Genomic DNA, 25,223 nt, shown 5'->3' with positions numbered 1-25,223 from the left:
GGAAACCCAACGACCCCACTGTGAACCACAGCACATTTAAATAAAAGCCTTGTTTTCTTTTCACCTCACATAAGGAAAGCCGGAGGTAGACAATACAGTGATCATTGTTGGGGGGGGGGGGGGGGGGAAATCAGAGATGGAAAGGGTGAGCAAATACAAGTCCTTGGACTCAGAAGATCTTTGCTGGACCCAACACACCAATGGCATCGTGAAGAAAACACATCAGTGCCTTTACTTCCTTGGGGGTTTGGTATGACATCAGAAACCCTGGCAAATTTCTACAGAGGTGTGGTGGAAAGTGTACTGACTGAATGCATCGTGTTCTGGCATGGAAACACCATTAACCCTGAGCGTAAAGGTAGTGGACACAGCCCAGGTCAACACAGGCAAAACTCTCCCCACTATAGAGTACATCTAGAGGGAAAGCTGCCATCAGAGGGCAGCAGCAATCACTGAAGTCCCATGCCATCCACCACATGGTCTGTTCTCACTGCTACCATCAGAAAAGAAGTATAGCTGCCACAAGTTCGCACCACAAGGTTCAGGAACAGCTTATATCCCACCACCAACAGACTTCTCAATGATAAAGTCAATTAGAGACTCAATAAGGGCTCTTGTGCACTTTATTGATTTTCTTTTGTTCACACAGTATTGCACAGTCAGTTTTTTTACATTTATTATCTGTTTACAGTTCTTTTATTTACATTTATGCTGTGTGCAATTTATTTTTTGCAGTACCACTTGGTGGTAATTATGCCACGCCTGCGGGGAAAAGGAATCTCAGGGTTGCATGTATGTACTCTGACAATAAATCTGAAATCTAATAAATAATTTTTTAGGTCGACAGTAGGAGACAAGTAAGTATGGGAAGGGGTCCATAAACTTTAAGCACAGTCCTCAGGGGGCAGGGTGCATAGCAGTAAAAAAAAAATGGGTGAGAATGGCTGGTTTAAAAGGTACTTGGTTGAAAAAGGTTTAGGCCTACATGGGTTAAATGTAGGCAAATGGGACTAGTACATTTAGAAGACCTGGTTGGCATGGACGAGTTAGGTTGAAGGGCCTGTTTCTGCATAATGAAGCCAAGCTCCACTGAAACATGATGATAGAAACACATTTCTGCAGCACACAAAAGTCCTGGAGAAACTCGGCAGGTTTAGGCAACATCCATTGGAAGCAAAAGGCAGTTAATGTTTCAGGCTTGAGCCCTTCATCAGAGAATTTAAAAAAAACCTATCTGTAAATGTTCTTGTTCACCACCATTTCTGTAAACATATCGGCTGGCACTGTGTAATTTTATTAATGTGACAAAGAGAAATAAAATATTAAAGAGATAAAGAAGGAACAAGTGGGTCACTTCTTGTACAGAAGTGATTCTGTTTATGGCTGAGCCATTTTGGGGAGGATTGCTGGAGCTGAAATGACATGATTGGCCAGTGTATCAAATGACTTTCTGTGAAGGTTGTTGGCGAAGCAGATACATTTTTTTCACAACCACCTGCTTTTACCAGTAATCTTTACTCCAGGTTCACCTGAACAGTTCTATTTTAAAATCTCCAGAAACGTGGTGGGTGTGTTTCTGGATCAATAGTCCAGGGCTTTTTGGACATTAGATGTGTGGCAGATTCACTTCCAACTTATCAGCTAATTGTGGTAGCTCTGCACAGGGTCCCAATTATGAGTTACGCCTGCACAATTCAAGAGGGCAGGAGGGTCCTCCCTGTCTTCGCAAAGACAGAGCTCAGCTGCATTGAATAGGGTGCTATTAAATTTAAATTGTTGCCTTAACTGTTGTTCTTCAAGTCACTAAATTCACCAAACTGCACTGTTTTCCACTCCTGGAGACAGCTTTGTTTTTCTTGATGTCCTGGAGCACATTTCTGCTGGCGGAAGCCTGTAGCTTTACCGGTAAGTTGTTGTGGTGCACTGTTAGCCAGAATCAGACACACACAAAGATAAAGACTGTACAACAGGCTTTAATCCACAAAGACTTCCACAGAGCCAGGCTGGCTGTGGCTGCAGCAACTCTGAGTGAGGCCTTGGAGGCCGGCACAGGCTTATATCCCAGAGGGTGATTGACACCCGACCGGGTGGGGCTTGATCCATTCAAGCTGACTGATTGACAGCCAGCCAGGTGTTGTCCTGTCCCCTTACAGAGGTTGCCCCCTGCAGTAGGCCGATGGTGTACCACCACAGTTGTAACCTTGGAAGAAGTTAGTATGCATGACTAATTAAACTGTTGATCAAACTCTGAACAAGTGTAAGGGTTCAAAGGTTCCTTTTATTGTCCATATAACCATATAACATTATAACAATTACTGAAAGGAAACAGGCCATATCAGCCCTTCTAGTCCACACCGATTTAAGTGAACTCCACTAGTTCCACCTACCTGCTCCCTGCCCATAACCCTCCAACCCCCTCATATCCATGTACTCATCCAACCTCCTCTTAAATGACAAAATTGACCCTGCTGCAACCACCTCTTCTGGAAGGTCATTCCACTCAGCCACCACTCTCTGAGTGAAGAAGCTTCCCCTCATGTTGCTTCTAAAGTTTTGCCCCTAACCCTTAACATGACCCCTCATTCCAATATCACCTACCCTCAAGGGGAAGAGCCTTTTCACATCTACTCTATATATCCCCCTCATAATTTTATACACCTCTATCAAATCCCCTCTCAACCTTCTACGTTCCAATGAATAAAGACCCAGTCTACTCAGTCTTTCTTTGTATTCTAAATTCTACAATCCAGGCAATATTTTAATAAAACTTCTTTGCACCCTTTCCACCTTATTGATATCCTTCCTATCAACTGCACACAGTATTCCAAACTTGGCGTCTTAACATCACCTCCCAGCTCCAATATTCTGTGCTATGATTTATATAATAATACATTAAAAATGTAATATGCATGATGTACTTCAACTTTTGCCTGCTGTAAGGCAAAGAGTCACCAGGAGCCTTGCCCGGTGCCCCTAACAATAGAAGACCCTTCAGAGACACTGTTTGTGGATTCGCCTCCAGCAATTCTGCAGCCGCACAGACTCCAGTTCAAATTATCAGCAAATCCAAGCTCCAGATCCAAGTTAAGCCTTCGCTGCCTGAGGCCCTTCTTGCCCTCAGCGCTTTCTCAAATCCCAGTTCCCATGAGCTGGTCTCCAGCAGCCTGTGTGAGTCTTTAATCTGTAAGTTACCTTCAGCCTGTGTGGGTCCTTCAGCCGCTGAGCTCCTCGCTGGCCTGCTGTCATGGTCACAACCCTGTAGTGTCGACTCCCATTCTTCTCCTCAACAGGGTGGGGTGGAGGGCATTTTCCCTGTTTCTGGTGCCCTTGCGCCAGTGTACTGCTCCCCTAGATTCTGCAACACCTTGTGGTAAGCTGCCCAGTACAGACATCACTGTTTTGGCCATGGACCTCCATGGTTGCATGACTTAAAAACAAAACACTCCTTTAACAGGCTGCTTAAAGCCTGTTTTGAGCTGTGGGCTTCTGTCAGGTCATATGAGGCGAGTTGATGGTTAAGTCTGATGGAGTAGATGCAAGTAGACCAAGGTTGGCTGCGATTCGGTGGTTATGCTACTCTGGTGACAACCAGTCTTCACACCTTTGCAATGGACATCTATTATCTATTATCCCTGACCAAGGGTCATTTCCTAAATAATCCTACGTTCCTGCCCCCATGTGGATTTGGACAAGGCATGGGGCCGCCTTAAATTTGATGCCCTCCTCAACCAGATTATCAATCCAGGCTCGCGTCAAAGTGCACCCAAGCAGAATTACCAATTTGTTTGCACTTTGGGAAAGGTGAAGGAAACAACAGAGCTAGCCTCATTTGTGAGAGACATACCTAACTCGTGTTGGAAGTGCTGCGTGGTACATTGAAATTTTGCATGCCTTGTGGTGGATGAGCTTTCACCCATAATTTATTTTCATTGCACTTTTGTATTTGGGATATGCAAACATATGATCCAGGAGTGTCTTCTATACGAGGTCCTATGCATTTATGGATAGCACGGTTAGTATCGAAATTAGAGTGCATTGTTACAGCGCCAGCGACCCGGGTCCAAATCTGGTGCTGTCTATAAGGAGTTTGTACGCTCTCCCTGTGACCTGAGTGGGATTTTCCTGGATGTGTCAGTTTCCTCCCACCCTTCTCTAACAAACCTCTCCCAATTTATCTCCAAAACACCTCTATATATTCTCTCACAAGATTAAAGGATGATCTGAGAGAGTTGTTAAAATGACAAAAAGATTTAATAACTGTATGCAGTGAAATTGTTTCCTCGAGTGCAGATTCCAGGAAAAGTGACCACAGCAATTAAAATTAGAGCTAGATCGATCAGAAGTAGAGAAGTCCCCGATGGAGTAAATGGAAAATCTGGAACATTCCTCAAAATGCACAGGGAATGGGGCAATTAAAAAATTCAAACTGATGGATTTTTATTCAAGGGGTATCTGGATAAATGGAGGGTGGGCATAGATTAACCATAATCCATAACTAGTGGACAAAGTTCAAGAGCCCAAGTGTGACCTGGCAGTATATATCCATCCATCTTGGTTACAGCTGCAGCAAGGTTCATGGGGTACTGCAGTTAAAACAATGAAGTCTACGGATGCTGTGATTCAAGTTTACACAAAAATGCTGGAGAAATTTAGCAAGTCACGCAGTGTTCTTTATGGAGCGAAGATACATAAACCACGTCTAAGGCCTGAGCCCTTCGTCAGAGTATGAGCAAAAAGCAGGTCGATGCCTGAATATAATGGTAAGGGGAGGAGCACAGGGCCACAGGCAATAGGTCATAGGTAGATGTTGAAGGGAGGGCACAATAGAAATAAAGCTGAGGTGAAAGGGGAAGGGGATAGTTCATTCAAAGTAGAGGGAAAGGGGTGGAGATCTGGAGAAAAGAAGATGGGTGGATGAGGAAGGGAGAGAGAGGGACAGGGGAGTGGTTTAATGATAATTGGAGAAATCCATGCTAATTCCATCTAGTTGGAGAGTGCCCAGGCAGAATATCAGGGGTTGCTCCTCCAATATGCGGGTGGCCTCAGTGTGGCAGTGCATGAGGCCCTGGACAGACCTGTGGGAGTGAGGCGTGAAATTGAAATGGTTGGCCACTGAAAAGTCCCCACTATTGTAGCAGACAGAGCAAAGGTGCTCAATCAAAGTATCTCCCCGTCTCTCCATCATAGAGGAGGCCATCAACGGGAGCACAGGATGTAGTAGATGACCCCTACAGATTCACATGAAAGTGTCTCTTCACTTGGAAGGACTTTCTGGGGCCCTGAATGTAGATACTGAAAATGTTGCATTGATCAAGTTTTTAGGGCTGAGCAATGTTGGTGGTGAGTTGAAGAATTCTATCAGGAAATTCGAGTGATATCCCAATTTGTAGTAATCCCTCCTTCCTTTCCCAATCTCTGGTTGTCAAGGGGATGAAAAGGCCATTAAAATGAGAATTGTTTGTTATATTGGATTTTTAACATATTGTACAAAGGTTTTTAACTTGTAATTTTGACATACAGTATGATAACAGGCCCATGCAGCCCACATGACTGTGCCCCACCCAAACACGTTAATCTACAATCCCCACAAGTTTTTGAAGGATGGGAGGAAACTGCAGCACCCAGAGGAAACCCATGCAGACACAAGAAGGATGTCCAAACTCCTTACAGACAGCGCCGGATTCGAGCCCAGATCGCTGGCGCTGTAATAGCGTTGTGCTAGCTGTTTTCACAGATGGGGCTTATAAAATGAAAAACAGTTTTGTGAGTTTTGCTTTCCCCACATACAGGTGTGGTTGCAGTTCTCTTCTGTGGAATCACACAGGCTCATTACACCTATAACAACTTGTCTCCTGAATCCAGAGATCGAACAAAGCAGGTAATTCTTCAGTTTGTGTTTGCTTGTACAGGTACACAACCCTTTATCCGGAACCCTTGGTGGACTGTGTGTTTCGAATTTTGGATTTTTCCAGATTTCGGAAAGCCAGATTTAAGCCCACCCGAATTGTGCTGCCATATCCACCCCCACCCCCTTCCAGTCGTGCTGCCGGTCTCTCCCCCAACCTGCCGGTCTCTCCCCCAACCTGCCGGATTTCAGAGCTTTCTGGATTTTAGCTGTCCAGATAAAGGATTGTGTGCCTGTAATACTTGTTTGCTGTTAGAGCAGTTGGAAATATTTCTATTTCTAGTTTGATTTCTCTCAATCCCGCATGAGTCTGCAGAAAGTTTATAAATGTGTGAATTTATAAATTTGTGTGACTAGAAATGTAATTGACCTTAACACCTGTCATCAGGAAGGTGTGCTGACCTTAATTCTCATGTGTACTTGGAATTGTGTAGAAACATATTTATCAGCAAATAGATAGAAAGTGATAGTGAAATAGTTAATTTACTGAACTAGCAATCAGAGATCAAGACTATTGGTTGAAAATCATGTCGGAATCTCACTATAGCAGCTGGAGAATTTAAATTCAAGTATTTTAACCAAATCTGCAATTTAAAAAGAGTCCGGTCATCCAGTAACCATGAAGATATCAGGTTATTTTGAAACTTATCTGGTTCACAAATGTAGATGAAGGAATGAAATCTGCTCTCTACGTAGCATGTAATTCTGGATCCACCCGTGGCGGTGGGGTGGGGTGGTGACTCAACTGCGGCCTCAGTTCAAGGGTATTTCATCAGACAACACATGATCTCCTATGGATGAATAAGTAAGAGAATTTGGCAGCACCTCATACAAGCCATGTGATGAATGTTTTCTTAAAATTGTAAGTTTTAATGAGGATCTTCTAAACTAAATGCAGTAGAAGTCCAAAAATTCGAATACTATAGAAGTCTGGACCACTCGAGAATCCAGATTATTCAAATACTCTCAAACTTTTTAAATTTAGAGGGGTTTTGTGTGCATGCATGTGTCATTGCCACAGATGCAGAGCGGCAACCATATAGAGCATATGTATGAACAAACCTATAAATAATGGATCCTAAAGTATATAAACTAGAACATGGTGTGAGCAATACTGTTCTAATGGAAATGTACGACATTGGAAAATCCACAATTTACAATATTAAAAAAAGGCGACTGCATGAAAAGAGGTTATAGCTTCAGTCTTCAAGATATCATCCATGAGCACATGGTGCAGAATAATCTTATCACATATAAATTACAAAGTCGTAAAAAATGTAATATATGAAAGTATTTAAGGAAAACAAAAGAACCATCAAGCAGTAGAAGCTGCAGGTGTTCCATTCACAAGCAATGAAGCTCCTCCTTAAATCTGAATTTTAAAAATCCTGCCCGAGAATCCAGAAAATCCAGATGGACCCAATCCCCGAGCAGTCCAGATTTTCAGACTTCTACTGTAATGGAAGACCTTTTTACAATGCTGTACATTCCTGTTGTATCATGTTTTATCCTAACGCAGTATTTTGCTTCTTCCTCAGTTATTTGAAGTTCTGAATTTCCTGGCTGAAAACTTCATATTTTCCTACATGGGGTTGGCTCTCTTCACATTTCAGAATCACATCTTTAACCCCATCTTCATTCTGGGGGCTTTTGTATCCTTTACTGCGTTACTGGCAGTTATGTGAAGGAAGACCATAAGTGAGAAGCAACTTGACAATAAATATTTGATTCCTTAAAATATGCTGAATTAAATTTCTCCCGGCCTTTTAATAAAATTGGCTGCTTTTGAAACTCAAGATTTAGAGGAATGCACCTTCACAGACTTCCTCTCTCATAACAGATGCTCTCCTTATTCTTGAGACCAAGGGAAAACTCCTGGTCTTCTGTAATTGAGGCTCGCATAACCAGTTTACAAATAATTCCCCATATCGTGTGCTCATAATCCCCTGGATGACATGGTCTGAATTTCACACCATATTTTTACCCAAATTTCTTGGATACAAGAGATCAGAAACTCTTGAAAAGTATTCAACATTATGAAGTGATTTGTGGCATAAACTTGCTGTTCTAACTTCTGAACATTTAAGTGACACCTGGACAGGTACTCGAATGATTGGGCCACAGTTGATGCAGGTATGACATTTACAGAGTCACGCTGGGCCAAAGGGCCTGTTCCTCAGTTGTATTACTGTACTTGTTAAAGCTTGTGGAGAGTTCAAAACAGAGGGCTACAGAAGTATGATGTCCTAGTCCTCAATTCTGACAAAATGTAAACATTTTCTTTCCCCATCCATGCAGACTGCCTGGTAAGTTTCTTAGCATTTTGGAGTTATTTATATTTAAGATTTGCAGCATTTTTAAATGTTTTCTTGTCCATCAACTGTTTGGCAAGTGGATTGCTCCACCGCACGGTGTGGCCAAAAGAATTAGTAATGGCTGGGAAATTAGATAAGTCCATAAAAGTGAATGGCGTATGAATTCGGGAATTTACTGTGGTCAATTAACTCACCTGCCCACACATGTTTGGGATAAAGAAGAAATCCAGTCCTTCCTGAATGGTCTTGCTTCTGCATGATTGATGGTTTGGTGTGGACACTTCACGGCCATTTCTGGCAGTGTCATCTCCTTAACAGCTGTTGACCAGATCGCTATCCTGCTGGGCAGAGCTGCAAACATTTATCCACTGTCTTTTTTCTTGAACTTGGGCAGAAAGCACAAGATTGGCTGGAATTTCCAGCACATGATGATGATTGCAGGTACGGATGCAGGAGTACAAGTTGCTCCAGAACAAACCTGATGAAATTGACATCGTATTTCCTTAGTATAAGGTGCTTTGAGGAAATAGTGTATAAATGCAAGTTATTGATTGCTCCTCTTCATTGCAGAAATAAATTATGCAAAACGCACTGAGCACGTCATCAAAGAAAGATTTGCATTTATTCGGAATCTCAAGATATCTCGCAGCAATTAAGAAAGGACTTTTGAAGTGTGATTTGGTGATGTAGTGAGTGTGGCAGCCAACTTGTGTGTAAGGAAGCAAATTCAATAAACTACAGAAAGTAGTGAAGGCAGCTCAGGACATGAAAACTTCCCTCCCCACCAAGGACTCCATCTACATCCCTTGCTGTTTAGGAAGGGCAGCCAACGTACTGAAGGACTCATCACTCTCCTCCCATTGGAGAGGAAGCTCATCAGTGTAACTGCATACACCAACAGGCTTAAAGTGTCTACAGCTCCCGAATGAGCCCATAATGGTGCTCTCACCTTGCTTGGTGCTAATTGTTCTTTCTTTTCATTTAAAATCTAATTGTTAATTTGGGGATACAGCATGGTAGCGGGTCCATGGTGCCCAATTACACCCTTGTGACGATGTATACATCTTAGGAACGTTAATTCCTACACTCTTTAAATAGTGCTCTTTACAGAAATGAATGTAATGCGAGAGATAACCTATTGGTCTGTTTGCAGAGCATCCCTTCTCATTGGACTCAGTATTTTGTGCCAAATACACTTAAAGATGATAAAATATATTTTATTCCTGATGGTTTGATGTGTGGCGCTCTTTACAGAAATGAATGTAATGCGAGAGATAACCTATTGGTCTGTTTGCAGAGCATCCCTTCTCATTGGACTCAGTATTTTGTGCCAAATACACTTAAAGATGATAAAATATATTTTATTCCTGGTGGTTTGATGTGTGGCGCTCTTTACAGAAATGAATGTAATGCGAGAGATAACCTATTGGTCTGTTTGCAGAGCATCCCTTCTCATTGGACTCAGTATTTTGTGCCAAATACACTTAAAGATGATAAAATATATTTTATTCCTGGTGGTTTGATGTGTGGCATAGATCAGAACAGAATAAAGAGGGTGAATTGGCTTTTATTCTTGGTTTTGAGGCCATGTGAAACAGTTATACAGTCAAGAGAGAGATGGCATGAAAACAGGCCTTTTGGACCTCCAAGCCTATTCACACTCATCCTACCTTAACTCCATTTTTTATTCTCCCTGAAGTCTCATCATAGCCCCCACCTCTCCATCCCCCTGCCTTCCCTTCCCCCCCCCCCACCCCTATTTCACCATTCACTTGCACAATTGGGGCTCTTTACAATGGCCAATTAATCCACCAATCTGTGCATCTCTGGGATGTGAGAATCAAACGACACCCAAGAGGAAATCCATCCAATCGCAGGGTGAATGTGCAAACTCCGCTCAGTCAGCATTGAGGCAACGGCAATATTAGCTGCACCAGTGTCCTGTTTGTGTTATTGATTGGATGCAGACCCACAATCCTGTGCCAGATCTGCTGCAGTTTCCCAAAATAGCTGTGTGATATTTACATACCTTCATTGTGGGCTTCATTAAGGTTTTTTGAATGGAATGAATAGTGTCTGTGACATTTTTCAATGAATTGATGGCCTAATGGTGATCAAAACCTGCCGGCATTATGTTTGGCACAAATATGGTGGGTCAAAGGTTGCGGTTCCTGTGCTGGAGAAACTCAGCAGATCACGAGGAAGTAAAAAGCAATTGGGCCTGAGTCCTTCATGTAGAGTCCTGACAAAGGAATCAGGTGAAAATGTCCATTGCCTTTTACTTCCCATGAATTCTGCGTGACCTGCCAAGTTTCTCCAGCACTTTTGTGCACTGTACTGGACCCCAGTGTTCGCAGATTTTCTGGTTTGACTCCTTTTGTTCCAGTCCTGCACTGTTCCATGTTCTATAATGTTGCTGCATTGTGGATTATTTATGGGCAGGGGGTGGAGTGGAGGAAATCCTGTGTGCTTGTGTCCTTTTGTGAAAGACAGCAGATCTCTCTCTAAGATCCGCTGCAATGTATTTGGCTTTGAATTCCACAGGAATCCATTTAAGATGAGCATTAAGTATTGTCCTGCCCGTGACTCCCATAGCCTGATTTGTATATGTTAAGCAAAAAACCCACTACTTCATTCTTGTTGCAGGTTTGAGAGGGGCCATGGCCTTCGCCCTTGCTATCCGAGACACTGCAACGTACGCCAGGCAGATGATGTTCACCACCACCTTGCTCATTGTCTTTTTCACCGTTTGGGTCTTTGGTGGAGGCACCACTCCAACATTGTCATGGCTGCGGATCAGGTCAGTGACAAAACCGGTCAGTAAGACTATGGCCACACCTGAACTATGTCTACTCTTTTACCTAATCTCCATATCCCCTGGTTCCCTTGTTTGAAAAATATAAAATTTGATTACTGGATGAAGAAATTCTATTCTTCAGTCTTAAAAGGCAGGTTCCATATTCTGAGACTCTGCCCTGTGTCCAGACTCTAGAGAAAGCAACCTTTCAATATGTTAAGTTGACTCGGGATCTCCTGTGTTTCATTGGAATCCCCATTTATTCTTCTGAAAATCAGTCATCAGTTTTGTTCTACTTGGCCAGCAATATGTCATAGCTTGCTTTGAGTAATGTGCTAAAGGGTGTGTTTGCTCTGGAGAAAATGCAGAGAGGATTCACCAGGATGTTGCCTGAAAGGGAAATATCTAATTTCTGAGTTGGAATGGCGAAGAGTGAGCAATGGCCTGATGGAACTGTACAACATCATGAAAGATGATTATAATATTTTCCAGATAGCGTAGATTCAGAGTAGAAGATTGAGGGGGATACAAGGAACGTTTTTCATCCAGAGAATGGTTGGAGTTTGCAACGAAACGATGATGGAACTGTACAACATCGTGAAAGATGATTGTAATATTTTCCAGATAGCGTAGATTCAGAGTAGATGATTTAGAGGGGGATACAAGGGACATTTTTCACCCAGAGAGTGGTTGAAGTTTGCAACGAAACGATGATGGAACTGTACAACATTGTGAAAGATGATTGTAATATTTTTCCAGATAGCACAGATTCAGAGTAGATGATTCAGAGGGGGATACAAGGGACACTTTTCACCCAGAGTGTGGTTGGAGTTTGGAACGAAACGATGATGGAGGCCAACATTCTCATTTGAGAAATATCCAGCGAGCACTTGTAATTATTTTTTTAAATTTAGGCATACAGCATTGTAACTGGCCCACGAGCCCGTGACACCCAATTACACCCATATGACCTACAACCCCTGGTACAATTTGTGAAGGGTGGGGGAAACTGGAGCACCTGGAGGAAACTCACACAGACACTGGAAGATCAAACAAACTCCTTACAGACAGCATGGGATTTGAACCCCGGTCCTGATCGCTGACACAATAATAGAGTTGCGCTAACTACTATGCTATCTGAATTCTCAAAGCATCATGGGTCACGAATAAAGTGATGGTTAATGGAAATTGGTATAGGTGGGTACTTGATGGTGGGCAGAGATAGGGTGGATGGAAGTGTCCATTTTGGTGTTGCATGACTCATCGCGTTGAGAATGATTGAATCACAAGATTTATCCCCCGAAGGATGCGGCTATGTGGCCCGTCATACTTGTGCTGGCTGCTGAATGGCCGATCTGGTTGATTCCACTCCTTCCCTTTCCTGCATGACTGAAAGGATTTCCACTTTGCATTATGATCCAGCTTTTTCTTTGTTAAGCAGCTCTTCAAAGCAATGTGATCCACATCACACCATTTTTGCATTTTTAATTGAAATAAGAAATGTCCCGTAGTGAACGGAAAGTAGGAATATTTTCTGCTGCTATGTTGCTCTTCTACTTGACAGCCCCTTGCATGTATTTCTCCTCCTGTCAGGGAGACTCGCTGTAGCAGGGATGCTTAATTTCAGTTAGAGAGCAGTTCCTTTCAGGAAAGTCTGGTGGTGGTAAGAGCTAAAAATATTCTGTTCAGCTGTGTGACTAGGTTTCCTCCTTGCTACGAATAATTTTCATTCGTGTACATTCAGCCGGGGCCACATCAGCTTGGATAAATAGAAAGGATATTTTAATTTGGTTGGAATCCCCAGGGAGAAATGTTGGTTTGCATGCTACAGGTTCTGCTCTAAATTGCTAGTATCAAAAAGGATAAGCTAGTATATCTTTCTGTGCTTTCACTTTGAGCCCATTCCTAAATCAACTATTTAATTATAGAGGTGACACCCAATTTAGCACTGCCATTCATCACAGTTAATTTAACTCCCTCCATCCCTGTTCCATAATCAACAGTATATTTGCATTTTAATCTGTGGTTTTCTCACCAATAAAGAATTCAATAGCTGCAACTAAATTGGTAGAATGGGGATGTGATTGAATTTCGACTTTTGTATATACTGCATAAAATAACTGGGGTAAATGTCTCTAATCAAGAGAATGCTGGAGCTTGAGTTGCAAAGTGGAAATGTCACCAAAGAAGAAATACATTACCCTTCTCTTTGGGATTAACATTGCATTTACATTGTGAATTCTATAAGAAGTAAGTCCACTGGCACCCCAGTGACCTGTGTTCTAAATTTTCCCTGTTTTAATGAAACTGTTCACTCCCACGCACTTGCATTTCTACAACCGAATCACAATCTGCTGGAGGAACTCAGCATCACTGGGGTGGGAGGTGGGGAGGGGGGGAGGAATTGTGGACGCTTCGTTTCATCGACTTCTTATCTCCCACCCACTGATGCTGCTCAGCCCTGCTAAGTTCCTCCAGCAGTTTTTTTTATTTTGTTCCCAAGTCCAGGATCTGCAGTCTCTTGTTCTCTCTATGATGTGGTTAACATAATAATGTTGGCAAGGCACAGGAGTTATAGTCACGTGTATTCATTCACTGATTTCTGAGTCAGACCAGCTATTGTCTTTTCTTTTTGGCTGTGCCCCCTTGGGATTCCGCTCAAAGGTTATGAGCCCCATTCCTCCTGAAGCTGTCAAGTTTAGTTGGTTTCTTTTGTACGTCTACTGACTATATAAATGAACATTTTTTTTAAATTATGATTTAATTCTGTGTCCCCCCCCACACTTAAATTTGCTGCGGCCCCCAGGGGAGCTGCATGACGCTGGTGAGACAATATTTATTATCCATATCCATGCTTTCCCTCCACTTCTCCACCTCCCCAGTTTGACAAGATTGCTAAACCTTGACAGTTAAAATACAACCATATTACTCTCGATCTGAAGTTCAGATCAGCCATTCTCAGCTTTTTTTTGGCTGTGGCCCACTTAGTTTTTAGCTCAAAGTTTAGGGCCCCCTTCCCTGTGAAGCAGTCAAGTTTTGGTTTCTTCTGTACTTTTCTCCTACCGACTACATTAAAAAATTTTTTTGAAGTTTGTTATGAGTTGAAAGAAAATAAGACTTAGGGCCCCTGTTGAGAATGGCTGATATAGACTGTACAGCACATATGTCAAATTCAGGCCCGCGGGCCAAATTTGGCCCATGATATAATTATATTTCCCGCAAGATCATATCAAATATGTATTAGAGCTGGCCCGCTGGCTGCCGCGCCAGTATAGCGCATGCACAGCTAATACTACAAATCCCAGAATGCTTTGCAAGTGCTTTGGCGTCAGCCCGCTAATCGCTCCCACCTCCTCTCTTTACTTGCATTAGCGTCTGCGACCTGTCGCCCAACTCACATGTAATAAACCCCTTACGAAAAATGGCCAAACGAAAGACAGAAAACAGGACCTTTCAAGACAGGTGGGAGGCAAACTCTGACCCCAGAGTTTGATGAACTTGCATCTAAGAAGAGATGCCAAGTATCTGGTTTAGACCCAGGTGCACCAGAGTAAATCACAGTGTAGTAAGCTAAGCTTGGATTAATATTTTCTTTGGTTCACTTTGGACTGTTCATAGTTGAAAGATTGGATTTTCATTGAAGCAAGTTGTTATTTTTTTGACTTGTTGGCTTGTGAAAAAAAAACATTTAAAAGGAGCTTAAAGGCTATAGAGAAATATTATTTATTGAATATTTTATTTCTCATTTGTTAATGCTTCTTCTGGAAAGAGTTTAACCAAAACTATTATTAAACATTTATTTTAATAAGAAAGTTTAACATTACATATGTAGAAAGAAGAGAAAACATGCAGATGTTGTTGAAAATTTTCAATAAATATTTAGTTCGGCCCTCGACTTAGTCCAAGTTTTTAATTTTGGCCCTCTGTGAATTTGAGTTTGACACCCCTGCTGTATAGAGTAAGAGTGGCAGACTTAATTCTATCAAGAATGTTAGTGAATCTTGGGTTTTTGTGACTGTCTAATAGTTCCCTGGTTACCATTGCAGAGACCATTTAAAAAAAAAATTCCACATTGATTTAATTGGGATGTTGTTCAGCCTGCTAGAGTCAAATTTGCCTCTGGAGAATGGGGCAATTCTCTTAATATTAGCTCACATTTTTCAGGCACCACAAATTTACAGCTTAAAGCAAAATATATGATTTGCTTCATCTACCAGCCAACCCACCTGATACTTTGCTAATAATTTTAAATTCCTTTGCTTTTATTTATTCATCCTCCTTGAACACTAAAATCAGAAATTCTCAGACAGCTGAGAAGTAATTTACTTTTAGTGTTGGAGAAAGTGAATCTTTTCACAAAACAGCAGATTGCTTAAAACTGGTTGAATGTTCTCTGGCTTCCAGTCCAGCGGATAGGAGCCCAAATCAATAAAAAGTACTCTCATACTTAGCTAAAGCATTTAATTGTCTGCTTATTCAACCATTGTTCAGAGTTTGTGGCGTTCTCCACTGAAGCACGGGGTGATTTCATGTGGAACTGCTGCAGTTCCACGTGAAATAAAACAAATTATTTCCTGCAATCTTACTGTGTCATCAGTCAGTGGTGTCAGTCTTGAAGGCCAACGTGTAATAGACTGACTCATTTCCTTTTTATGAGAGTAAAACACGATTTTTAAAAAAAAAATGTAAAATGTAAATTTATTAAATTTAGGCATATAGCATAGGTAACAAAACATTTTGGCCCGAGCCACCCAATTAACCTACAACTCCCAGTACATTTCGAATGGTGGGAGGAAACCAGAGCGCCCCCCACCCCAGTAAAATTCATGCAGACGTGGGGAGAATGGACAAACTCCTTAGAAACAATGTGGGATTTGAATCCTCAACCCAATTGCTGGTGCTGTGACAACAGGGTTGCGCTAACGGCTACTCTAAGCGTGTCACCCTACGTTTTGGGCCTGAGCCCTTCATCAAGGTAATATTATCATACTTTGATGAAGGGCTGAGGCCTGAAAAACATTGGTTATGCTTTTCCAGCATTGTGTTTTCATTTAATTTTTATTCCTGGCTCAGCTCTTGGGTGTTTATTTAGTTATTATTATTGTTCTTCAAGAAAGAAGAAAGAATTATTGTTCAGCATAATTATCTGTATTATTACAAAAAAAACCTTAGAGTAAACATGTCAGCATTTTGCTTTTAACTTGCTGTTTCAGACAATTAAACCACAAAGTGGTATATAGCATCTTCATTTTTAATCACTCCATGTTTCTTCTCCCTGAAGTACCGAGTCACATCTCCATTATATTCTATTTTAAAAGCAACACTTCTGAAGCAAAGCTCAAGCTTATAATTATTTTTATCATCCATATTAGTTTTGCAATGAAGTCTGAAAGTTAGAATAGGTCTTTAGTTATTATCAGGTAAGCCCATAAAACTTGAACCTATCTATTGTTTCCATGTGAACTTCAAAATAAATTACTTTTGAAATCTTTTCCTAAAGTGAGTTTTGTATGAATCCAGGTCTTGGATGTCGAATGGATAATAACCAGTAGCATTGTTCATGCATTTAAATCTATGTCCATTACCCAGTTTTGCAATGCGCTTGTTAAGGGGCATATGAATGCTTGTAAAGCGAACAGAATGATCCTCTAAGAAGGGGTTTTATAATAATTTAACAAATGCACCTGCTGGCACATTTTATTACACCCATTTTTAGGAAATAACATAGTCAAATATGAGAAGTGATTTTTCAAATATGTTCAAGCACCTCCCCATGCTGCAGGTGATATTTGTGTTTATATTTTAGGTGAGTTTCCTGAAGGATCAGTTACTAGATTTTGTGTTGCTGGCAGCAGGTCACCAAATTAGTCCCTTTTAAAACCAGGTTGCCCTGGCATTGGGCCTTAAAATGTTTACTGAGGGATTCCTCTGAATAGGAAGGACCTTGCATTGGCTGGAGGTCGACTGGCCTTGGACAGATGAAAGATTGGGAGGTTATTCAGCAGTTTCTCAAGTAAGCTGGTGTTTGCTCTGACACTGGGAGAATCTGACAGCAACTCAAATTGGCATCCTTTAAACAGTGATTAATCTTGCAGACGTAGGGAGGATAAGCCATTAACTTCTTTCATTTAAGGTTTTGTGCGACTCCATTAGAGATTGGCTAGGAGACCTTGGAGTTCACGCACCAGTCTAACTAGAAAGTTTCCCCTTTCTCTTAGTCTGTTAAACCCTCCTGTATTCCAATGGATTGCCATTACAGAGCATCTTCTAGTCCATGGGGAAACAAAACTACTTTAAAATTAATACTAAATTAACAGCTTAGACCGGGGATAGCATCAGGGCAAATGAAGTAAAATTGGGAAATGTCACAGCGTTGTTATGAATGTGTGTTTTTTTAACTGAAGCTGCTCTTAAACACTCTTGTTGGTCACTGTGTTACACCTGATGGAGGAATGTTTGGTGTTACATAGAAACATAGAAGATAGGAGCAGGAGTAGGTCATTCGGCCCTTCGAGCCTGCTCCGCCATTCAACGAGATCATGGCTGATCTTAAAGTTCAGTACCCCGTCCCCGCCTTCTCTCCGTAACCTTTAATACCCTTATACTGAAGAAATAGATCTAATTCCCTCTTAAATATATTTAATGAACCTTCCTCTACTGTCCTCTGTGGCAATGAATTCCACAGATTCACCACCCTCTGGGTCAAGAAATTCCTCCTCATCTCAGTCCTAAATGGTTTGCCTATTATCCTCAAACCATGGCCCCGGGTTCTGGATTTTCCCGTCCTTGGAAACATCCCATCTGCATCCACTCTGTCCAGTCCTGCCAGAATTTTATAGGTCTCTATGAGATCCCCTCTCAATCTTCTAAACTCCAGCGAGTACAATCCCAATTTGCGCAAACTTTCCTCATAAGTCATTCCTGCCATTCCAGGTATCAGCCTGGTGAATCGCCTCTGCACTCCCTCCATTGCAAGAACATCCTTCCTTAGATAAGGTGACCAAAACTGCACACAATACTCCAGGTGGGGTCTCACCAAGGCCCTGTACAGCTGCAGTAAGGTATCCTTGTTCCTAGACTCAAACCCTCTTGATATGAAGGCCAACATACCATTTGCTTTTTTAACTGCCTGCTGTACCTGCATGCTCGCCTTCAGACTGGTTTACAAGTACCCCTAGGTCTCTCTGCACTTCCCCATCTCTTAATCTATTCCCATTCAAATAGTAATCTGCCCTCCGGTTTGTAATACCAAAGTGGATAACCTCACATTTATCCACATTGTAGTGCATTTGCCATGTATCTGCCCAGTCCCTCAATTTATCCAAATCACACTGGAGCTTCCTGACCCCCTCTTCCATGCACACAGCCCCTCCTAGCTTATTGTCATCTGCAAATTTGGAGATATTACATCCAATCCCCTCATCCAGATCATTAATGTAAATTGTGAACAGCTGGAGATGGGGTCCGAGTACAGATCCCTGTGGTACCCCACTGGTCACCGCATGCCACTCAGAAAATGAGCCATTTATCCCAACTCTCTGTCTTCTACCTGCCAGCCAGTTCTCAATCCACATCAATACTTTTCCCCCAATCCCATGAGCCTTGATTTTGGAAGCCAGTCGTTTATGCAAGGCCTTATCGAAGGCCTTTTGGAAGTCCAGGTACACCACATCCACTGGCTCTCCCCCATCTACTTTACCTGTCACCATCTCAAAGAATTCCAATAGATTTGTCAAGCACGATTTACCTTTTGTAAATCCATGTTGACTCCGTCCGATCCCTTCTCTACTAGTCATATGCTCCGCTATTACATCCTTAATAGTGGATTCCATCATTTTGCCCACTACTGATGTAAGGCTCACAGGCCGATAATTCCCCGCTTTTTCTCTATCCCCCTTTTTAAATAGTGGGGTAACATTAGCTACCCTCCAATCCATGGGTACTGATCCTGAGTCTATCGAGTTCTGGAAAATAATTCTTAAAGCATCTGCTATCTGAATGGCCACTTCCTTGAGTACCCTAGGATGTAGATTATCAGGCCCTTGGGATTTATCTGCCTTCAATCCCATCAATTTCCCCAAGACCATGTCCTTAGAGACACTGATTTCTTTCAGTTCCTCCCTTGCATTAGTCTCTATGTTTCCCAACATCCTTGGGAGGTTATTTGTATCCTCTCTTGTAAAAACAGAACTAAAGTAAGAATTTAATTGGTCTGCCATTTCCTTATTCCCCATTATATATTCCCCTGATTCTGACTGCAAGGGACCTACTCTGGATTTCACCAATCTTTTCCTCTTGACATATTTATAAAAGCTTTTGCAGTCGGTTTTTATATTTGCCGCAAGCTTACTTTCGTAATTTATTTTTGCTCTCTTGATTAATCCCTTTGTCCTCCTTTGGTGCATCTTGAACTGCTCCCAGCCTTCGGTTGTGGTACTTTTTTTGGCCAATTGATATGCTCTCTCTTTGGACCTAATGCTGTCTCTAATTTCCCTTGTTATCCACGGTTGAGTCACCTTTTTTGGTTTATTTTTATGCCAAACCGGTATAAACGATTTTTGCAATTTCTCCATTAGATCTGTGAATGCTTTCCATTGTCTATCCACAGTCAACTCCCCCATAAACACCACCCAATCAATCTTACTCAACTCCCGTCTCATACCATCATAATTCCCTTTATTTAAATTCAGGACCTTAGTCTCGGTTTTAATTTCATCACTCTCCATGTCGAGTGAGAATTCGATCATATTGTGATCGCTCCTACCCAAAGGGCCTCATACAACAAGATTGTTGATTAGCCCCTCATCATTGCATAATACCCAATCTAAAATGGCCTGCTTCCGAGTTGGTTCCTCGACATATTGGTCTAGATAACCGTCCTGTAAACATTCAAGGAATTCCTCCTCTTCAGTATTTTTATTAATTTGGCTAGTCCAATCCATATGCAAATTAAAGTCTCCCATGATGACGGCTGTTCCCTTATTGCACGCTTTTCTAATTTCTCTTTTAATGCCTTCCCTCACCTCTACACTACTATTTGGAGGCCTATATACCACCCCCACTAACGTTTTCCGCCCCTTGATATTCCTCAGTTCTACCCACATAGATTCTGCATCTTCCGAGTTGATATCCTTTCTGTCAATCGTGTTGGTCCCTTCTCTCACCATCAATACTACCCCACCCCCTTTTCTTTCTTGCCGATCCCTCCTAAATATCGTATACCCCGGGATGTTAAGTTCCCAGGCTTGCCCACCATGCAGCCATGTTTCTGTAATCCCAATCAAATCATATTTGTTTATCTTAATTTCCACAGCTAATTCATCTACCTTGTTCCGAATGCTTCTTGCATTAAGATATAAAGCCTTCAGATTTGCTTTTTTCACCCTCCTTGCTCTTTCTGATTTTTTACTTTCGCTGCCTAACCTAACTTTTCCTGTTTTATCATTTCTGTCCTTTGCCCTATCATACAGGTTCCAACCCCCCTGCCAAATTAGTTTAAACCGCACCCGACGGCTGTACCAAACCTAGCTGCCAATATATTGACCCCTTTCGGGTTTAGGTGTAATCCATCCTTCTTGTAGAGGTCATGCCTTCCCCAAAAGAGATCCCAATGATCCAAGAAGCCAAAACCCTGTCCTTTACACCAGCCCCTCAGCCACACATTCATTTTTCTTAACCTTGCATTTTTGTCCTCACTTCCACCTGGCACAGGTAGCAAACCAGAGATGTTGGTGATTAACATCCAAGGTCGTCAACTGTCCAACAAAACTGCTTTCCAAAAAATTATTAGCAGGTTCCGCAAAGCTGTTGGAATTTATCTTTGTCAAGATCTTTAGGATACTTGATAAATGTGTCTGGACAGGAAAATCCAAAATTTCCTATGAACTACTCCACCCACACCATTCTGATGTAGCCCAAGAATATAATACAAGGTGATTGGAATTCCCCAACAAGTAGGCTGGGACCCCTGCCTCTTGAACTTGTGCCAGGTCTCAACCAGCACTCATTCGGATACTCCATTCATCTCCGGGGAATGGGGTCAAAGAGAAAGGCCAGTTTAAGGTAATTCAATAGTAAAAACCCACAGAAATGCTGGAGGAACTCAGCAGGTCTCACAGTATCTATAGGAGGTAAAGATATACTGGATGCTGTGGGCCTGAGCCCTCAGGAAATTTAATAAATGGTCAGCTACAGGCAGTGCGAAGTCTTGCTAATCAGTTTTGAGCTGGCATTAGCGAGGAATTTCTCGCTGATTTGGAGGGTGGACAAGCAGTTCTTCTGAGGAAACTGGGCTATTATTTCTCTAATTTGCTTTTTAAAAATAATTGTAATGGTAACTTTGCATAGTTCCCAGTAGTGTGGCCTATTACTTTATGAAGTACTCTATCTAGGAATAGGAGATACCTAGATAGGTATCCATTAAAACGTTAATGGAGTGATGTGGTTGGGGACAGATGTTTTATCCAACTTTTTTTAAATTAAAATGGATAAATAGTTAAGTTCACACTTGACATCCCTGCAGCTGATCCAAGTCATTGGCAGCTGGTCAATTTGTGGTCACAGAATTGTGCTGCCATAATTCTGATGTTTCCCTTCTTATGCCGTACTCCCTCAGAGTTGGTGAACCCCCTTCGTCCACTGAGGATCTGAGTGATAACCGCTGGAGCTACTTCAGGTGATCTTCAGAAAACCTGCTCAATTAACACTGCTCCTTTTCCAGTGATGGCTAAAAAAAAAATCTTGATCCTCTTCTAATCCTGACTTGGGCTTTCTGTGCTTCCAGCTTTCCTCAAATGAATCTTAAAAGATGCCAAGTGTGATGTGATAACTGTATTTTTCCAGGCCTGTGTGTTGAATGAGTTAATGCTAATATAAGTAAGGTCTTTGTCATTCACTCTCAACTAATGCAAAGTTATTCACACAGCTTCCTTGCAGTGCTTGTACATCCACAATCTGCTGTGTGGAGTTGCTTTTTGCCTCTGCTTTTTTCGAGTGAGGATTGATTCTGAATCATTATGCTCTTTTCTGGTCACTGGGCTGAGATGTACGACAGGGACATAGAGTCATAGACCAAATCGGGCTGCCTTCACCCTCACTTGGTCCCATGCCACCGTTACCCTAGTTACACTTACAGTAACAGGAAATGGTGCATGAGGTTAACTGGCAGAGTGAAGAAGGGAGAACTGATGAAACTAGTGGACGATTGCTCTTCAGACCTGCAGAGGCCTGTGACTAGTGGTGTGCCTCAGGGGTCAGTACTGGAACCTTTTTTTTTGTCATCTATTATCAATGATCTGGATGATAATGTGGTAAATTAGATCAGCAAATTTGCAGATGACACAAAGATTGGAGGCATTGTGGACAGCGAGGAAGATTTTCAAAGCTTGCAGAGGGATCTGGACCAGCTGAAAAAATGGGCTGAAAAATGGCAGATGGAATTTAATGCAGATAAGTGTGAGGTGTTGCATTTTGGAAAGACAAACCAAGAAAGGAGATACACAGTAAATGGGTACTGAGGAGTGTGGTTGAACAGAGGATCTGGGAGTACAGATATATAATTTCCTGAAAGTGGTGTTGCAGGTAGATTGGGTTGTAAAGAGAGCATTTGACATATTGACCTCCATAAATTAATGTATTGAGTGTAGGAGTTGGGATGTTATGGTAAAGTTGTATAAGACATTGGTGAGGCCAAATTTAGAGTATTGTGTGCAGTTTTGGTCACCTTGCCTCAGGGAAGATATCAATAAGATAGGAATAGTGCGGAGAAGATTTACTGGGATGTTACTGGGACTTCAGGAATTAAGTTGCAGGGAAAGGTTAAACCGGTTAGGATTTTATTCCCTGGAGCATAGAAGAACGAGGAGAGATTTGATAGAGGTATTTAAAATTATGAGGGGGATAGACAGAGTTAAAGTAGTTGGGGTTTCCACTGAGGTTAGGTGAGATACAAACCAGAGGACATGGGTTAAGGGGGAAGGGAGAAGTTGAGGGGAATTTCTTCACAGAGAGTACTGGGAGTGTGGAACAAACTGCCAGCTAAAGTGGTGAATGCAGGCTCAATTTTAACATTTTTTTTTAAAATTGGACAGGTACATGGTTGAGAGGGCTATGGACTGGGTGCAGGTCAGTGGGAAGAGGCACAGTAGTTTGGCACAGGCTCGAAGGGCCTGTTTTCTGTGCTGTGATGTTCCCTTGTTCTCAGGAAAATTTGAGATGTGTGCGCCACAGAAACTCTTCTACCATTTCTTCTTCAACAGTTACCCTGAGGAGGAGATCTCTATTTATTGAAGGAGCTTTCGCAGATTATAAATCTGCCCATTCGTTTGGAAGTAATATCCAGCTGCAACCATTTCCATTTTTGTATGTTTACTTCAATCTGGCATCGTCCTCCTTTCTTCTTTGTGTTAAGACTTCGATATCTCCATCAAGTGTCCACTGTTCCTAGGGAGAATAGATTTCCTTGGATGGTGAGGAAGGAGGGGACACAGACATTTTCCAGTAAATTGCGATCGCAGGGACCCCAGTCCATCCTGGTCTGAGAAACACTGGATGTATTTGGAGCTCTTTCATCACCAAACTGGTTTAGATGCATGGGGCACAATCAGGGATTGACTTTTGTACACTTTTATTGCCAAGTTCCACAAAGCCATCCAAGAGCCTCAGCATGTTTTAGACTTAATGAAGATGAAAAGGAGCAAATTGGTCATTCTTCAAACTGGACTGCCACTGAACAAAGAAATAGTCGTGGGAAAAAAAATCTTCCTTCTTGGATCAAATTATGTAACTAGCTTCCTGCTAATGAAGGAAATTCAAATGAGCACTGCTGCTGTCGGAACAGATTGAGACAGGTCAATAGAGTGTTGGCATTTTGAGTACAGCATTGAGTGGAAGCAGTGGTTATTTCTGGTCCAGGGTTTAAATTTTTAGAAAAATGGATCTCTGGAAAGGGGAGTTGTAAGTAAGGCTAGTATTTATTAAGCACATTTGCTTCTTGCAAAATATTAGTGAGCCACATAGTGCCAAGATTGGTCCACTGGATAGCACAATCTATCTAATGCCGAAGGTTGTGAGTTCAAGTACTATCTGGAGCACATAAATTAAGGCTGATGTGGCAGTATAAAGCTGCATTATTGGAGATGCCACATTATGAACAAGATTCATTTTTAAATTAATTTTAATTTGGAGAATCCACACAGTAAATGGCCTTTCCAGTTTGTGAGCCCCCGCCATCCAATTAACCGACTAAATCCTGTGTGCCTTTGGAACACAGGAAGAAACAGGAGCACTGGGAGGAAAGCCTCGCAGTCACTGGGAGAACACAAACTCTTTGCAGACAGCAATGGATTCAAATCCAGGTCGCTGACACCATCATAGTGTTGTGCTAACCGCTACACTAGCCAAGATATTAAACCAAGGCCATCTGCTTTTTCAAATGGATGCCAAAGAACCTAGCTATTCAGAGACAGCAAGGCTAATTTCTCCCCAGTGTAGTGCCCTAAGTTTATCACTTAACTAACACTCCTTTTTTAAAAAAAGTGTTTGTAGATTATTATCACATTATTATTGGGAGCTTGCTGTTTGCAAGTAGATTATTTCTTTGTTGATGACAAAATTATCCCCTACAGTGTTGTTAGAACTCCAGGACATTAAAGCCCACCAACAGTGATAAACACTTTAAGATGCAACGTGATTGGACGTTAAACTTGGACATGTTGTTCCACGTGCCTGCTTCCCGCTGTCCTTCCTGTTGAAGTTAACACAATGTGGGTAGAATATCTACTGTCCCATGGTTGGTAGCCCAACGATGATATGATGGGTGGCTGCACTAAATAATTCCATGGTCTGTGATGGTGGTGACTCCTGCCATAAACCTGGGCTTTCCCAAACCATGAGGCAGAGGAAGCCAAGCAACATCAGGTCAAGTTGTAAACTGATGTAAAACAACTACAGACACCTGTCTAGTTATTTTCCTATTCATAGCTGTGCAATTCAAATCGGGTTGATCACAGATCCACTGCTTGAAGCAGTTTCACTATATAAATGTTATTAGGGAGGACTGGAAACATTGCAGGCCTCTTTCCCTATGGAACCTTGGTTCAAATCGCCCTAAACTAATTGGATAACATTGTCTGTTTGCTGGAATACTGTAAGGAGTGAGCCTGGACGATCTCCATTCATTTCTTCAGAGTTCTTCTTCAGCCTTCAC

The 25,223-nt window shown here is 41.9% G+C and overlaps 1 protein-coding gene across 3 annotated transcripts in view; it reads left to right on the top strand.

Annotated features, from left to right (window-relative positions):
- Positions 1-25,223, top strand: part of slc9a7 (solute carrier family 9 member 7) — a 197,409-nt gene that overhangs the window by 137,774 nt on the left and 34,412 nt on the right. For 2 of the 3 annotated variants that reach the window (XM_069891929.1, XM_069891931.1), the window contains exons 9-14: positions 1,800-1,905; positions 5,790-5,878; positions 7,444-7,557; positions 8,550-8,661; positions 10,867-11,020; positions 21,633-21,692. In XM_069891929.1, the coding sequence (XP_069748030.1) occupies positions 1,800-1,905; positions 5,790-5,878; positions 7,444-7,557; positions 8,550-8,661; positions 10,867-11,020; positions 21,633-21,692 (635 nt within the window). The remainder of the gene's footprint in view (positions 1-1,799; positions 1,906-5,789; positions 5,879-7,443; positions 7,558-8,549; positions 8,662-10,866; positions 11,021-21,632; positions 21,693-25,223) is intronic. The other variant, XM_069891930.1, reaches the window with a different exon arrangement.

Source organism: Narcine bancroftii, chromosome 7 (assembly GCF_036971445.1).
Source record: "Narcine bancroftii isolate sNarBan1 chromosome 7, sNarBan1.hap1, whole genome shotgun sequence".
NCBI classification, from domain to species: Eukaryota; Metazoa; Chordata; class Chondrichthyes; order Torpediniformes; family Narcinidae; genus Narcine; species Narcine bancroftii.
Note: the sequence above shows the minus strand (reverse complement) of the source record. Positions and strands in the feature narration are given on the sequence as shown.